Genomic DNA, 16,361 nt, shown 5'->3' with positions numbered 1-16,361 from the left:
CCTATTGGGCATGTTTATTCAGACAGCTGGTATTCTATGCCAAAACAAAGTAAGAGTCTACTAACTTGATCACTTGTTTGAAGCAGTACTTGGATCATTCCCCTTAGTCCAATTTATTCCTAAGATTTTCAAAACCCATAGACACGCTAAAAACCTCTTATTTACATGTAGTAATCATTTAAGCATTTCCCAGTATGTTTGGAGTTTCTTAGCCCATCCAATCTTTTACGGTTTTGCTGACTGGAAAGGGGCCTACCACTAAAGATAAAGTGTATGAGGGAGGTGCCTAGATGTCTAGTGTCGCTCAGTTGTGTCTGAAAGCAGCTTAAAATTAGTGTCCATAGTGAGGAATATTTTTCAACCCAATGGCCACATTCCAGTTTGCGCAACCTTTAGGGCCCATGCTGCAGTGGTAGATGGAGCCAGAGGCAAAAGTGGCCAGAGTCAATGTAACCTTTGCCTTTGTACAGCAGGCTAGTTTTCAACACACACAAAACCCGTATCACCCATCCAGATGAAACGAGAGAAATTAGTGGAATTTAAGAACACATTTCAGCCACACAAAATGACTTGTGGTTCCAGTGAGGGGTCTGGCCTGAGAAGAATTCTGAATGCCAAAGGGAGAGAGGCCTGGAGGGGCACATTCAACCCATAGGCCTGAGGTAAAACATAGCCTTATTCACCACAAATTTGACTAATCTTTAAAAGCCATCCAAGGTGGTGCATTTTGTGGGAATAAATACTATAGTTTTCTAAACCTATGGTGGAAGGTTCAGGAAAGGGCAGCCAAAATGATCAAGGAAGGGTGCAGCAATTCCCCTATGAAGAAAAGTTTTTGTGTTCCAAAAAGCCAATTGGGAGTTTTTAGCTTGCGAAAAGGGAAAGAGGAGACATGATGAATAAAATTATGCATGGTGCAGAGAGAAAAAAGATTGAGAGGCGGTTAATTTCTACACATTCTTATGCATCCCTCTCTATCTTACAGGCAACCGAGAGGGATTGTCAAAGTGGAATGACACATTACAACCAGCCAAAAACTACTCAAGGAAGGTGCAAGCAGGTCTGGTCAGAGGCCAAATAGTGTCCTTGGGGGCTGTATTTGGGCTCTAGGTCAGAGGTTCCCTATTCCTGCTATAGTCTTTTGCAGTTCCTAGCCTTAAGGTGGCAACCCACTGAGGACTCAGAGGCACGAGGCCCCTAAAACTTACATAAGAGTCATAAGACTTATTTCACCATTATCAAGAAAGCACAACAACTGCTTTTTCAAAATGTTTTTCCCCCCAAAGTGATTTTATTCACATGTACAAAGTCATGGCAAGTACAATTAAATATAAATAACACAAGAACATTAGAAAAAAAACCCACACTATTTAAAAACACATTCTAAGTCACATATTGCTTCAAGCTTATTTTTCCCCAAGCTTTTATCTAAAGTGATTTCAGTGCTCACAAAAGCTAAGTGTGGCAGCTTCCCTGTACCTTTAACTTTACATTATAGGAACTACATACAGGAACAGAGTCAAGAGTTTATAGCCCCCACCTGTTCAAGTATCTGGGCCTTAAACAGTCGTGCTCAAAAGACTGCCATGCTTGGTCTGGTTACTCGCACTTTATGGCTTTAGGCTATATGTTGCTCTTTGTATTACACCAGCGTTTTGGTACTCCTAGCCTGTCACAAACCAACATATTTCAAGGAGGCAGGAGTATGCAAACATAAACTAGTAGATAGTTCGTGCTTCAGGTGATGCTGCCTCCCACATCAAGAAGGTAACTTTCTCATCTAGAAGCCATATTTAATGCCAATCTGGTATAGACAGTTTTCAGTAGGCTAAAATGCGAGTGGTCTCAATTGCTTATATTCCCGTCTGCCCTGGCAGCTCAAGCAGGGGAGACACATTTCAAAGGTGGAAGACGACCCTGAGGGAAGTTGAGCCAGAGCCATTTTCCCATCAAGCAACAGGTCTAGCACTACAGCTACCATTGTGCCAACCCCAGAAGCTTCAAAAGGCAGGGAGGATGTGGGACCCTCACCAAATTTGGTCAATTCTAGGAGAAGTCTAATCCCAGGGCTGAATAAGCATTCTGCTCCATGCTTACAAAATACATAGCGGCCAGTAACAGTGAAGGAGGACTCGGTACAAGCAAGATGCCTGAGGGTAAACAGTAAAGAGAAAAGAAAAAGCATAACCATGATATTTAAAAATAGAGAAGTCAACTCTTGCTAACAATAGCTTGTTGTTGAAGTTACTGGATAGTGATGCAAGAAACGTGGTGGTACAAATATACACAAAAGCATACCTTTTTTTGCACAATGTCACACCATAAACATGTTTCACAAAAGTAAATGTCTAATTGGAACAGTAGATACTTTTTTTTTTCTGTGCTGGAACAATGAGTGTCATTTGTGCATTTCGGTTTCATGCATTTGGTAGTGATACTATGCCCGTTTTGTGAAGACAGATGGTCCATAACTAGGACTTTTCTCAAGTTCAAACAAGGAAAGAGGGGTCTTTCTCATGACAATGTCCCTATTTTAAAATTAAAAGCAAAAGCATTATTTATACCCAGAAGACTGGAACAGCTCAGAATTTGTCGTCTCACTACCACCAATTCCAGCTTTAGTAAACACATCTGTAAATAAGCTTTATTTACTAGTAAGGATGGTAGTTTTGCCATTTCCTGCCAACTTTAGCCCTCTTCAGGTGGGACTATCTGAAAATATAATGCAAGAAAGGGGGGCGCCTGCATGGAGGCTCCTTGAGTGATGCAGAATCTTGTTAAACCTGGATTCTAAAATGCACAGGAAATATTCACCCGTAGAAGTGGGCTCCTCGCTTTGCACACCTGCCCTTCAATTTACAGAGGGAGACAGAGACAGGGTGGCACTCACATGCTATATTTATGGATTTTTATCACAGCTGAACAGGACTTTTGTCAGGATATGCACCTGCAATCCTTTGCTCATTTGCCTGGAAGTGTCATTGAACTCTATGAGACTTCTGAGTAGACACATTTAGGATTGCAATCCAAGAGACTCCATGTCTAACACCACATTAATGCCCAGTTGAGGGGGGGGGAGGGGATCGCTTAAAGTTAAGATAAAAACCACTCTACACAGAGAAGCAAGCAGATGCTCCATGTGCAATAGCGATATGCACACACCCCATTTGCAAATTACCAGAATTAAAAGTGACTTAAGCCACCCAGCACATCCTTGTGGAAGACTGAAAACCCAGACTTTTAGTATCCTTGTTTCAACAGTGTCTTCAAAATTTCCAACGTCCATCCATGTGCCAGTTAGCTTACAAGAAGTTTAGAAGAACACATTCTGGGAAGTTAAAATATGGCAACATTAACAGCCCTTTGAAAAAAGAATCCAAAATATTTTCAAAAAGCTGCCAGTTGTTTAAGAAAAGTAGTCTTTAGGACACAAGAAAAAAAGTCCTTCATGTATCCCTTGGAAGCAGGACAGGAGTCAATATTGTATAACAAAGATAGAGAAATGTATTATTATGTTAAAGCCATGTACAATTGAAGTCCTTTAATTTTGTAAAGTGAAGATAAGGGATTAAATTAAAAAAAGACTGAAGGAAACATAGTTCCAACCACAGGCCTACAGATGGAAAGAAAGCAGAAGTCAAAGGAGCCAAAAGCCACCTGCAGAGTTTCTGAGGTGAGTACCTGATGTAGCCTTTGGAATGAAAGGCTACCAATAGCTGTTTCCCAAAATTTGAGTTATTTAAGTCTTAATGATTGAGACTAATGCCAGCTGCATAAAACCACCCCTACATGAATGGAGCCAACATAATTTGAAATACAATCAAACCTCGGTTGTCAAATGTAATCCATTCTGGAATCCCATTTGACTTCCAAAATGTTCGACAAACAAGGCGCGGCTTCCGATTTGTTGCAAGAGCTTCTTGCACTCAAGCGGAAGCCGCGTCGGACATTTGGCTTCCGAAAAACATTCGAAAACCAGAGCATTTACTTCCGGGTTTTTGGCGTTTGGGAGCCGAAACATTAAAAAACATGGCCGTTTGAGAACCAAAGTTTCACTATATAAGGAGATTATTTTAAGCAGCTTATTAGCCACCAGTTCGGTGTTTGATACACACACAAAAATGGCAGGTAGTCTCACAATATGCGATACAAACTTTAAACTGTAACAGATTTGTTACATTCTCATAATTGCCAATGGCTTCATCCTCTGAATTACACAAATCGACTTTTTTTGGTGGTCGGGGGGGATAAGGGGCATGTCATACACTTGAGAAGTATAGCAAAATTTGCCTGAGTCCTGAACATGCCTCTGGAATGTACACTAACTTGGTCTGGTAGGTTCAATTCAAGAGTTGAAATAGTCGTAACATTTCACTTATGCAGAAGCTCACCTAACAAAACTCTTTACAAAGCATATTTAATCCACCCAAATAAAGCATTAAAAAAAATATACATCCCAGTTCACTGTCACCAAGTCCATGTTACTTACTGCAAAGTACTGATTACTAATAGTTAATGATTGTCTACACCTGCCATTTGGTAACACAGGCTCATGATAGCAAATTTAAAAAACTAAAAACATAAACACATCACATTACTAATCTATTGCACCAAAATCTCCAGTTCCAGATGGTCACAAAATCTAAAACTGGAATGTAAACCTGAACAAGTCACTATATATTTACCAAAAGTTGGGAAGAGCTTTCAGAATTCTAAAAATGGAGCATTTCCAATTATACAATCTTCTACACATCTGGCTGCAAGAGCTTGCACATCTGGCCTGCACAGCAAGATAGATAACAGTCCCCTGTTTTTGTAGTCACTGGATTGCATCCACAGAGGGCAGAAAGTCTGCATTTGGCTCGCTAGGTCTCAAGTTGTACAGGTCTGAGGAAAATCATAGCAACTCAACTAGAATCACATGAAAATACAATGGCACCTACAAATAATTTTTACAGACCTGATTTGTAAAGCCTTATGGCTCCCCTATAGGGAAAAGTTTTGAGTTCTATGCAACATCAGGGCAAGAAATTTCCCATGGATTACGGTCCATATGTTTTAATGATTAAGGAGGGACTAAATATTTGCCAAAATAACCCCTTCTGAGGTTTTTCATTTTAAAAAGTTCATTCTACAACATTCCATAGCTTTTCCGCTCAAGGTCAACAGAAAGATCTCTTAATATTCTTCTTTTTTAAAAAAATCTGTAAAGAAGCTATACTGCTAAGCATAGTTCCCACCAGTATGGAATCAATTATTCCCTCTCCTGCAGGGATAAGTAGCCAAAATATAAACAAGTATATCAAACTGCTGGAAAAATCCTTTTGTTAAAAATCTTGCATAAGTAGTTTGGAATTCTTCACCCGTTGCTTTCGTACACTATTTCTGAATTTAAAAAAAGACAGGTCCAGCCAAATGTTGAATCACCGTGCTCGTGCTGAGTAACACCTCATGTATTCCGTCATCCAGGGGTTGTCTGGGGCAGCAGATTTTGCTCTCCAGGCTTGTTCTACTTCCGCTGAATGAATCCGCCTCTGAGACAGCTTCCTTTTTTCCACTTGCCTTCTGTTCTTCGCTCTCAGTGCAGACTCGTGGATCTAACAAGAGATATTTAAGTGTTAGATGATTCTTGGTAGCCATCTAGATGCCTGTGAGAAACTTGCAAGCAGGATTTAGCTCAAGAGCAGTCTCCCCTCCTGTAGTTTCAAGCAACTAGCATCCAGAATCCCAAAACTTTGTCTAGTTACCGTATTTGATATGCCAGTTATTATCTTGCTACAGTCATACCTTGGTTCTCGAATTTAATCCATTATGGGAGTCTGTTCGACTCCCAAAACGGTTTGAAAACCAAGGCACGGTCAGGTTTTGGCACCAGGCAAAAACCATTTAAATTTTGCCTCTTTTAACTAAATGGAGACTGATATTTACTGCTGCTTTTAAGGTTTATTGTGGCTTTCCATGTGCTAACACTGTTCTGCTATTTACCATTTCCATTTTTAAACTATTGGATAGTATCTATTCTTGCTTTCATTTGAGGGCCACTTGGGAAAAGTTCATCAAACTGAAAAGTCAGGTGCACGCTAAGTAAAATAAAAAACATGCTAATTAGCTGTGCACATCCAATATTGAATCACCAACTTTTCAAAGGTGAGTAAGTATGCATGGCATTGGGTTAGGGTATGAAGCACAAATGCAATAAGCTCAGCTGCTAACCTGAGAGACTGAAGGATTTAGCCATCCACTAACCTGCGGAGGTTGTACAAAGGCATGTTAGGCTGTGTACAGATATGTTAGCCATCCAATCATAAATATGTGTAAGCTCTACTATAAACACCGGGTTTTTTTCTATTCAGTAGCAAATGCCAGTATCTGTTGGGACTTTAGTAATTCACTCTTAATGACAAGTGTCCATTTAAAACAAGCTTAGATTTACTGATTTCAATGCACTAAGCTAGACTAAATCGAGATATGTAAATTTAACCAGTACGTGCTGTATTATTTTACACACACACACACACACACACACACACACGATAGCTCCCTTTCTTATATTTCTTCCATACTGCTGTCAGAAGTACATTAATATACATTATGCTGAATCTAACATTTCACAGATCAGCAGCACTTTTGCAAGAACTTACAGCTTCCCAATGTCATTCAAGTACCAGGAGCCTACCATGATGGTGTCATCAGTACTTTCAACCTTTTATGCCATACCTAAACTTGAGCTCACTCTGCCTTGGGACACTTGATGCTAACTGCCTGCTGTTTTACAAAGATTATTCTCTCTCATATCCTGACAGGGGTAGGCAACTGTTCTAGCATCGGGAATTCCTTCCACAGCAGCACTGAAACGGCAGCCAGAAACAAACAAAAGCTTTGCATTAAATTAGAGTTAGCAAATATTGTTCCAATATAATCTGTAAACAAAGTGGATGAAGATTCCGCTTCATAACTACAGCATAGGATGTCAGTGACAGCCCATTACCATCAACCAAGGAATATAATTGCAGAAGATCAATGGCCGACATGCCATTCACAAGGTCCAGTAGGTGTCTCAGTACAATAGGGCAACTTACTATGGGGGAATATGAAGGTGCCTGTATGTGGCAAATGGATTCCTACAGGCTCTTCCCCCACTCATTTATTCCAAGCTTTGAACATGTTGACATCAGATACTACCCCTTTCCCTTCCATTTTGACACACCCACACTAGTCAATTGAAGCTGAAGCCATGAAAACACATAGGTTGTTTTCAGTTCTTGAGTCTGGGGAGATGGTTTCTTCTGGACAGGGCTGCACTCCCCTGAAAGGAGTAGCTCCGTAGCTTAGGGATGCTCCTGGACCCAACATTGTCACTGGAGGCTCAGGTAGCCTTGGTGACTATTTTGGAAAGACTGCCTCCTTCCCTGCAGACCCCCTCAGGTGTTAGGATCAGCAGAGGGGGCTCTCTGGGGATCACCACACTGGAAGTTTAAGGTGGTGGCAGCCTAGGAGAGTGCCTCCTCTGGGGCAGCCCCTAAACTGTGGAATTCCCTCCCCACAGAGGTGTGCCTGGCACCTTCATTGTGTAATTTTTGTCATATGCTGAAGACACATCTCTTCATCCTGGCTTTTGATACCTGATATATAGAAGGACCCACCCTATACTCCTGCTTGTACAGTGGTACCTCAGGTTACATACGCTTCAGGTTACAGACTCCACTAACCCAGAAGTAGTACCTCAGGTTAAGAACTTTGCTTCAGGATGAGAACAGAAATCGGGCTCCAGTGGCATGGCAGCAGCGGGAGGCCCCATTAGCTAAAGTGGTGCTTCAGGTTAAGAACAGTTTCAGGTTAAGAATGGACCTCCGTAACAAATTAAGTACTTAACCTGAGGTACCACTGTAGTGTGCTTAAACTATTTTTAATATTCTGTTTTTTCATTGTTGTAATCCCCCCCCCCCGGGACCTCATAGTGAAGGGCAGGTAAGAAATCTAAGATGGGGTTGTAGCCAACTAATTCACTGTACATGCGGAATAGCTTCTGTGAGCACAGCTGAACATTCCTCTCCTTTCTGCCCTCAAAACTGCTCTGAATGGTTAGAGAAAAACCCAGAGCAGATTTGGAGAGCACACAGAGGGAGGGGAAGTTCCACTCTGCTCGCAGAAGTCGTTCCACGTATATAATAACTTAGCTGGATACAATCCAAACAGCAATACATCCACTGGAAAACACCCAATGCAACTGCTTCATGGCAAGGCCACTCCCATATCCAGTTCAGAGTATTGCTACTGACCATGGAAGAAACAGCCTTGAATCCAGCTATGGGAAACAACACAAAATACACAAGGAGGGCAGGCAACTAACAAAACCAAAAAAGGATGCTGCCCTACTCCCTACTCTCAAGCAAGTAAGTGCATAGGCATAATAAATGGGTCTGAAAACCAGGCAAGACCAGCCAAACCACACAGGCAAACTGGGCACCCCAAAGAGTTGTTCATTTCAGCTGTGTAAGTTGCACAGTGAGAAATCCCGCACTTTTGGAGGAGTTGGCACAGGGGCCGCTTTGCAGCTGATGGGTTCAATAGTATTCCCTGTCTTGGGGATGCACAGTCAAAAGTCTGCTGGCATCTGTTGGCTGCCCAGAGCACGGGCGCAGTAGCAGAAGGGCAGCAAGTTAAGACATTAGCCCACTTAACTACAGTTGTACCTCTAGTTACGAACTTAATTCGTTCCGGAGGTCCGTTCTTAACCTGAAACTCTTCTTAAATAGAGGCGTGCTTTCGCTAATGGGGACTCTTGCTGCCTCTGCGCTGCCGGCACATGATTTCCGTTCTCATCCTGGGGCAAAGTTCTCAACTTGTGGTAACTCAGGTTAGCGGAGTTTGTAACCTGAAGCGTTTGTAACCTGAGGTGTTTGTAACTTGAGGTACCACTGTATAGCATATTAAATGTCGGTAGTTATTTTGCCCAGACAAAGAATGAAGAAACAGCAACATCCTAGTTCACTGTGGGTAGCACACAAACCTGGGCTGACCTTACAAGTGTGAAGGAGTCAGGCAGGCAGGAGGGCAAGGACTTAGACAAACAACCCATAAGTATATATTTCAAGTTGCCTTACTTCATTCACAGAAGCGGATGCACAGACATTGTGTGTTTTCTGGCTCCCGGTATCAGTCTGTTTTTCTCCCCAGCCATACAAGGCAAATGGGTGTTTCAACCCCTTTGCCGCATGTATTCTTTGAGGACTCTTCACCCGTCTTCTGTCACCCCGGCTGCCCAAAGCACCACGACTCGAAGGCTGCCCTTGGGGGCAACTTGCTGACCCGCCAGCTCCTTTGGGGGCAGACTTTTTGCCTCCACTCTCAACTTCGGTTTTCTCCTCGGTTTTCTCTTGGTCTTCATCCTCTGGGAGAAAAGAAAGACGGTTAGGTTTAGCCTGCCCACCTCCCAGGGCCGGCCCACCCGAGAGGCACACTAAAGCAGCTGCCACTGCCACCGGACAGGACAAATTAATGGAGACAAAGGCTGTTTGTGTCTACCAGTCATGACAGCTAAGTTCTACCTCCACTGTTTGAAGGCAGAACGCCTATGCATGCTAGTTGCTGGGGAATACAAGCTGGGAGGCTATTGTTGCACTGATTGGACACTGTGAGAGGAAGATGCTGGACTAGAGGAGCCACTGGCCTAATCTAGCAGGGCTCATCTTACGCAAACCAATGCAGACTGGTAGTGTACCATAACTCATTTGATTTGTCCACGCTGTAGGTAAAACTTCCCTACAAGGAAGTTCGCCTGGCACCTTCATTATACACCTTTAGGCACCAGGCAAACACATTCCTTTTTAACCAGGCCTTTGGTTGATCTGATTTACATTCTATGCCCTTTTAAAATGTGTTCTTTTGCGGAGGGGCTATGGGGTTGTTTTTATTTTTATTATGTATTTTGTGGTTTTATATCTTGATTTTATTCTGTGAACCGCCATGAGACCCCCAGTTATAGGGTGGTATATAAATTCAATTAAAAAATAAATAAAAATTTTAAAAATCAACTCTTGCTGGGTGCACACAAGAGTCAGCAATGTAAAGTAGGAAAAAGAGCCCTCCATTACTAAGGTTTCCAATCAAGACAGTAGATACAGCAACAGTGGACAGGTGTCAGTGATCAGAGCTGCATAGTATTACCGAAAGGTGCAATGCCTTCTCCTATATAAGAGGCCGGATCAAAGGCGGCTATGGAGCCTGTGTTGTTAAAAAGCACAACTCCCATCACGCACCAGCTTGGCTGGCACAGTGATGCCATTTGTGGCTACATTACAATTCTTGCACCTAGCATGTAATAGTCCCTGCTCTTGTTAGTGCCTTATTTTTGGCTGGAGAACGAAAGCTTATGCAATTTTAAAGATGCAAGATGCCATGGCAACAACTTACATAAGCAGCTATGAATCCGTGTGAGAATCACTGACAACTAAAGAAGTCTCTGCAAATGCTGAACACACTGTGCGTGCATACGCACACAGTGTTCTTGTTCATCATTACTCTTGCTTGTCAAGGCATGATACCGATTTTCGTCATACAATGGGAAGTAACGGAGGAAAAGAGATCAGTGTCAAAAATAAAAAACAACCTTCTATCGAGGAAATGTATTTGCCTCCAAGGTACCAGTGTGTCATCAGAAGACTAGGTTATCTACGCTAGTGTCACATTTGTGACAATGCTTTTAAGTTCCAAATAAATACTGTCCAGGAAGCACAGCACAGAGAAAACTCCATGCTGTCATTCGTATTAAGGTTTGATTATCTTAGCAAACCTGAAGTATTGCAAATTTGTATAGGGGTACTTGTATGGAGTTATCCTGCCAACCATTGCTCTATCTGCTGATAGTATATTCCACATATAAGTCATGCACATTTGTTTCAGTTTGCAGGTGGTATCTGCCCACATTTGATATCATGAGCATTTGAAAATCCATTTTAAAAATCTGATCCCAGCTGTCAGCAAGGTAACATTCCTAGACTCAACCAATGTCATAGGACACTTCACATATTTGTTTTCAAAGGTTCACTGGAAAGGGAAAAAAGACTATGTGTGACATACCAAACTTCCGTTTGTGTATACATAAATTGTGCAGGTACAATCAAGCAGACTGCAGGAGTTGCTGCTCCCCTGTTGTGAACGCACTTAATGGCCAGTCTGAGTTTGCTGCTGTGTACCGTGTAAAACATCTCCTAATTCAGTGTATTCTGAGAACTAGGGCACAGTCTATATAGAGAAGCACATTAATTTCCCTGGAGGACCCTGAATGCGGTTTGTGGCAGCTGGTAAGGAGGACAGAGTTGGGAGAGGCCAGCAAATTCACCTGCATATTCCTCCCTAGTAGCCTTACCAGCTTGGAGGCCCAGGAGTTTTGTCAGGACTGGGAGAGAAACACTAGCAGGGCCTTATTGCCCCCCTCTTTTTCTTTTGTGCCTTTTTTTTTTCAACCACTGTTGCTTCCATGATCAAATAGGAGGAGTTTCTTGCTGTAGATCCTTGTGGGCAACAATTCATACCACTCAAGCCCATGGGTGTAGCCAGGATGTATGTTGGGTAGGGGCAGAACCTCAATTAGTTAACTATTCTTACTGATTTACTTGATTGGGGGGGGCAGCTGCCCCCCGGCTACACCCATGCTCAGGGCAAGAGCCTGGATGAGATGGAAGCTGTTCAAAATCTACGAAGTGAGTCTGTTGGCACAGAGTGGAGCCTTCTTTGTATGAGAGATAGCAGGAAGCAAGTGGATTACCTCAGCATTTCCACCAGAAATGAAAAATGGGGTGGGAATTGTTTGTTGTTTAATCTGTTTGAATGTCTTCTTTTTTTTTTACCTAGGCATTTGGTTAAACTGCAAAGTTTAATGTTTGCCATTATAGCATTGTTGCTTCCCTTATGAAAGAACTGTTGATTTGTTGTTTGTTGGACCTGTTTATATTAGTTTGTAATGGTTTTATTACTTTGATCCTTATTCTGGGATTGAAAATATTCAGTGATGAGTAGGCTAGAAATACTGTAACTAAATAAAGAAGCTACTTTTACTTTCTGTTAAATCAGAAAAAACCAAAGGAATTTCAGAGTGTTTTTTAGGGTTATTCTATTCAGAATACTACTGAGTTAGGTGTATTCTCAGTACTGTGCTGGTATTTCAGTTTGGGCCTTTGAAATGCTATTGGTGAGGTCATTCCAAAAAGCTTATAAGAGATCAAGACACTTTGGGGATGAAATCAAAGCTGCATTCTCTGAAGCTGGCTCCACTGATGCCAACAGCAATACTCAAGAGCAATAATAATGATGATGATGAACTAGTCTGGAAGAAGTGTTGTCAGGGATGCAGATCTAACCCTTCATTCGTAGTAAGATCATTAAGCTTTGTCTCACTTTTTCGGAAAATAGATTCTAGAGTCTGCAAGTAAACCCAGAGGAAACAGGCTCATTTTTATCTGTGTGCCTAAGATTTCCATGGTCTTAAAGCAATCCTAATTCTGCGCAGAACAGGGCATCATGCTATTACCACCAAAGAGCGGCTGGAAGAATGGCATCATCCTTACGGCAAGTGTGGAGAACCTTTGGTCCTCCAGGTGTTGCTGAACTACAACTCCCACCAACCCCAGCAAGCATAGTCAATGCCCGGGGATGAAGGAGCTGTAGTTCAGGAACACATGGAGGGCCAAAGGTTCCCCACACCTGCCTTATGGGGTAGCATAATGCTCTCTGCTCTCTAGATACTGTTGTTGTTGGCATCCATCTGCTTTCTAGATAGATATTATTTATCATAAGGATGTGAAATTAAGTCACAAAGCAGGAGTTGCATCATCCTTAGTAAGTCCGAGATGGAGAACCTGTGGCCCCATCCTGATGTCGCTGTCCTACAACTCACATCATCCCTGTTCGCTCTGGTCCTCCATTGGCCAAAAAGCCCCAGGCCCATCTCTGGCCCTACACGAATACATTTCAAAAGAAAGCCTTAATGCAAGTGGGCATGGCCTATTTTCCTGCCAGCAAAGCTGGAGAGAAATAATCGTCCCTTTCCATTTGGTCAAAGATGGGTTTCCAAAATGCCGCTGTTACGTCAGCGGAGGCTCCGGTAGCAATCTATTCGTTCGCAAGCGAGGAAAGTGCCTCCCGAGGGCGAAAGCGCTTTCCGGCGGGGACGATCCAGCCGGAGATCTCTCGCCCCCGGAAGGACCCGGGTGGGCGCCGGAGGGGCCGAGTATTGGCAGCAACCACGTCCGTGCACCTCGATGGCGGCAGGGCAGCGCCGCCTTCGCCCGCTCCCCAACAGACGCGTAAGGAGGAGCCGCGAAACCACTCGGCGGCAAGAGGCCGAAGCGCCTGCACGGTCCTGGCACCCTCCATTTCCCGATGCGCGCGGAGGGGAGGGCGGCTTCAAGAGCCAAGCCGGACGCGGAGCGCCAGCTGTTAACATTTATTTAAAACCCAGGAAAGCCGCTTTCTCCTCCGCGCGCCCCCCGCCCCGCATTTACATCCAGCGGCAGCTCCACTGCAGAGCAGGGACATCCGGCCACTGCAGCTCCCTCCCTCCTTCCCCAGCGACTCATCTCTGCAGCCGCGGCTCCCAGCGCCCCCCTCCGCCCGCCTTCCCGGAGAATGGCTCAAGGTCATTCCGGCAGGCCGTCCTCTTCCTCTCCCCTCGGCGGCGGAGGAACATACCCGACGCGCGCAAGGGCTCCTCGGGGCAGGATCTGTCGGCGTCCCCCAATGCTGCTGCCGCCGCCCCGCCCAGGCCAGATTCGCCAGGCGCCGCTGCTTCTTCTCCTTGCTGGCCACCCGGCGGGCTGGACGTGCCCGGGGGCGACGGGGAGCCTCCGCTACCACCGCCGCTCTGGCTGCTGTCCTGCTCCCAGCCGTCCCAAAACCAGGGCCGGTGCGCCTGCTCCAAAAGGCGCCGGCTCAGGCGGTAGCGCAGCAGCTCCTGGTAGCAGGGGCCGCACGCCTCCCACTTGGGCTCCTTGAAGCGCTTCATGTACTCGCTCTTCACGCACCGAGACGGCACCATCGCGCCGCGCCGTCCAGCCGAGGGGGGGGCGGAGGGTCGCCCTGCTCAAGCAGCGAATCGGCCGCCTGCCCGACGGAGCCCTCCTCGCCCCACCCTCCCGCTGGAACGTTCAAACACAAACAACGACGTTCGGCAACCGCCTCCGCGCGCTTCAGCCAATCGGCGCGCGAGGAGGAGGGCGTCCTGCGGCTACGTCACGAGCGAGCCTTCGAGGCTCCGGGGAAACATTCTAAGGAGGTCCCTCGCCGGCGAGCCCGAGGGGGCGTCTTGAGCTTAGCGGGTGGGGAGGCTGGGGAGAAGCGGCAGGAAGCCTCGGGCTCCGGCTGTCCTTATCCCTGGAGGCGAGAGTGGACTCGGGAGTTTCTCTGAACCTGCCCGGTTGTTGGTTTTCGTCTCTGCAGTGGTGTTAGTCACCAGGTTTTAGTCACCCACCAACGCAGCTGCTGCTATTAAAAAAAGGCACCCCAGATGGGCATCGCACGTGATCGCAGACGGTGCGGGCCACTAAGGCTTGCACGCCTGTGCCTGACGCTTTGCTGGAGACTAGCTGCCGTTGAACCGGTCAATTTAACCAAATTCAGAGTTAACGTTGCGCAGACCTTTGAAATCTAGCTTCTTGAGAGTTACACGGCCCGAGAAAGCGTCGCTTTGAGGAGTTAAAGGGGGCACTCAATGTAGGTTCATTTAAGGAAGTCCGATCGGTGGGGAGGAGACGAGCCTTTTCTGTGGTGACCCCCCAATGCTGCGCCCTTTGGGGAGCTAATTAATTACGGTAATTAAATCTTGTGCCCTTCGAATCTGTCTTCCTAGATTTCTTAAAACAAAGCAACACCCCGAGGCATCAGCCAGAACTGAGCAAGTCTACAGTCGATTTTTCACATTTTAGTTAACAATTTGCGTATCACAGTCATATCTTAGCAGTGTGCATGAAAGCAATTAAGCACATATCCAGCTAAGATTTAAAAATACTTGATTTTGGCGGGATTGTGCTCCTCAGTGTTCTCAAGGGTAACGTGAAAAGATTGTATATTTTTAACTGGGGAGAGCACTGTTGTGCTCAGGTGCCGAATTTAGGATTTTCATGGGCATTTGGTAGGCAACCCCTGCCAATGCAGCCAGAAGGTAAGAAGTGGCAGCCGCTTCCAACGAGATCTCACTAGATTTTTGTCTCTTTGTTTTCTTTCTTTCTATTATGTTTGCACATTTTTTGTTACCAAATCAGGGTTGGCATACATCCGGATTTTTCTGGACATATACGGAATACCACAGTTGGCAGCAGTGTCCAGGCGGAATCAGGAAAATGTCCTGGAAAATCTGTATGTAAGGCATTTTTTTCCTTCGATTTGGACCAATAAGCTGAACAGCTTTGGGCAAAATTTAAAAAAAGCTCAACCCTAAATAAATCAATAACAAATTTAAAATTTAAATAAACAAACAAAAGAGCAAAGGAAAGGCAGTAAAGGACAAATAGAGGCAAATGCAGTTCCACCTACTTAGATCTGGCTGCAACTGAGAATGAAGATAGGGACCTATGACTAGCAACTAAAATGAATAAAATACACTAAAATACTAGCATTCCAGGTGAACTTCATCAACCACAAATGAACATAAACAACTTAAATTTGAGCATTTCATTTAGCTCAGTTGGAGGCGGGTTACATTCAGGGTTTTTAAAAAAATAAACACAGAGAATAAATAAATAACAACCAAAATTATGATTAACCACCATCAGTATAAGGACAGACATTTGAAAAGATCAGGACACAACCATTTTTTCCTCCGGGGATACTGCAAAAGAGATGAATGGAAAATCATGTCTTCATGAAACGTGACTTCTTTACCGATGGGAGGTGATGAAATCTTGTCACGTATTATTATAGGCTCTCTGGCTTTCTGTAGGCAAAAAGACCCCAGGATTTTTTGTGTGGCGTTCAAGGACAGGTTTCCCAGACAGAAGTGTTTTCGCATTATCTCCATCTCCCAGGGCGAATAGAGTAGCTGTAGTCAAGTTCATTTCCAAATTTGCCCACTTGAGGTCTCCTTGAGACTTTAGTATTTATTTCCTTCCCATAATGACTTCTCCATTAAAGACAGTATAGCGTTGCTTGGTGGTTAGCACCAAACAACAAAACAACCGTGAGCTGGAGGTATCTGTTTTTTCTCTCTGCAGTTTATGAACTGACTCACTTAGCCAAAGTCAACAGTTCATCAGTTACTCAAAACATTAACTGTGCCAAGATACTTCTGTGTGAATGGCATTATGAAGCAATTAGAATATAATAAAAAACCATGTTTGCTGAAGCAGACATTTCAGTTGTTCGTTTAC

General features: G+C 44.3%; 1 protein-coding gene across 2 annotated transcripts; it reads right to left on the bottom strand.

The window, feature by feature from the left end:
- Nucleotides 1–1,259: 1,259 nt before the first annotated feature.
- CCSAP (centriole, cilia and spindle associated protein) lies at nt 1,260–15,176 on the bottom strand. 2 transcript variants are annotated; one of them, XR_014546240.1, is made up of 4 exons: nt 13,690–15,176; nt 9,105–9,391; nt 6,718–6,848; nt 5,469–5,597 (listed from the first exon to the last, which is right to left on the bottom strand). XR_014546240.1 is itself a non-coding variant. In XM_083606122.1 (3 exons), the coding sequence occupies exons 1-3, from the start codon at nt 14,033–14,035 to the stop codon at nt 5,424–5,426; spliced, it is 807 nt and encodes a 268-aa protein (XP_083462248.1). In that variant the 5' UTR covers nt 14,036–14,812; the 3' UTR covers nt 1,260–5,423. The 2 variants fall into 2 exon arrangements, 1 of the variants encoding a protein (XP_083462248.1); XM_083606122.1 differs by lacking the exon at nt 6,718–6,848 and having other exon boundaries at nt 1,260–5,597; nt 13,690–14,812.
- Between the last annotated feature and the right edge of the window lie 1,185 nt (nt 15,177–16,361).

This window comes from Podarcis filfolensis, assembly GCF_964270895.1.
Source record: "Podarcis filfolensis genome assembly, chromosome: 3".
Classification (NCBI taxonomy): domain Eukaryota; kingdom Metazoa; phylum Chordata; class Lepidosauria; order Squamata; family Lacertidae; genus Podarcis; species Podarcis filfolensis.
The sequence above is the reverse complement of the archived record's forward strand: the minus strand, read 5'-3'. Positions and strand labels throughout refer to the sequence as shown.

What these genes read in the sequence shown, in the direction of transcription:
- CCSAP (XM_083606122.1), bottom strand. Translation starts at nt 14,035, where the DNA reads ATGGTGCCGTCTCGGTGCGTGAAGAGCGAGTACATGAAGCGCTTCAAG. An exon ending in GGAGCCCTTGCGCGCGTCGG is followed by an intron (nt 9,392 to 13,689) that starts GTATGTTCCTCC and finishes CTTTTCTCCCAG; the next exon opens with AGGATGAAGACCAAGAGAAA. An exon ending in CATCCGCTTCTGTGAATGAA is followed by an intron (nt 5,598 to 9,104) that starts GTAAGGCAACTT and finishes ATCTCTTGTTAG; the next exon opens with ATCCACGAGTCTGCACTGAG.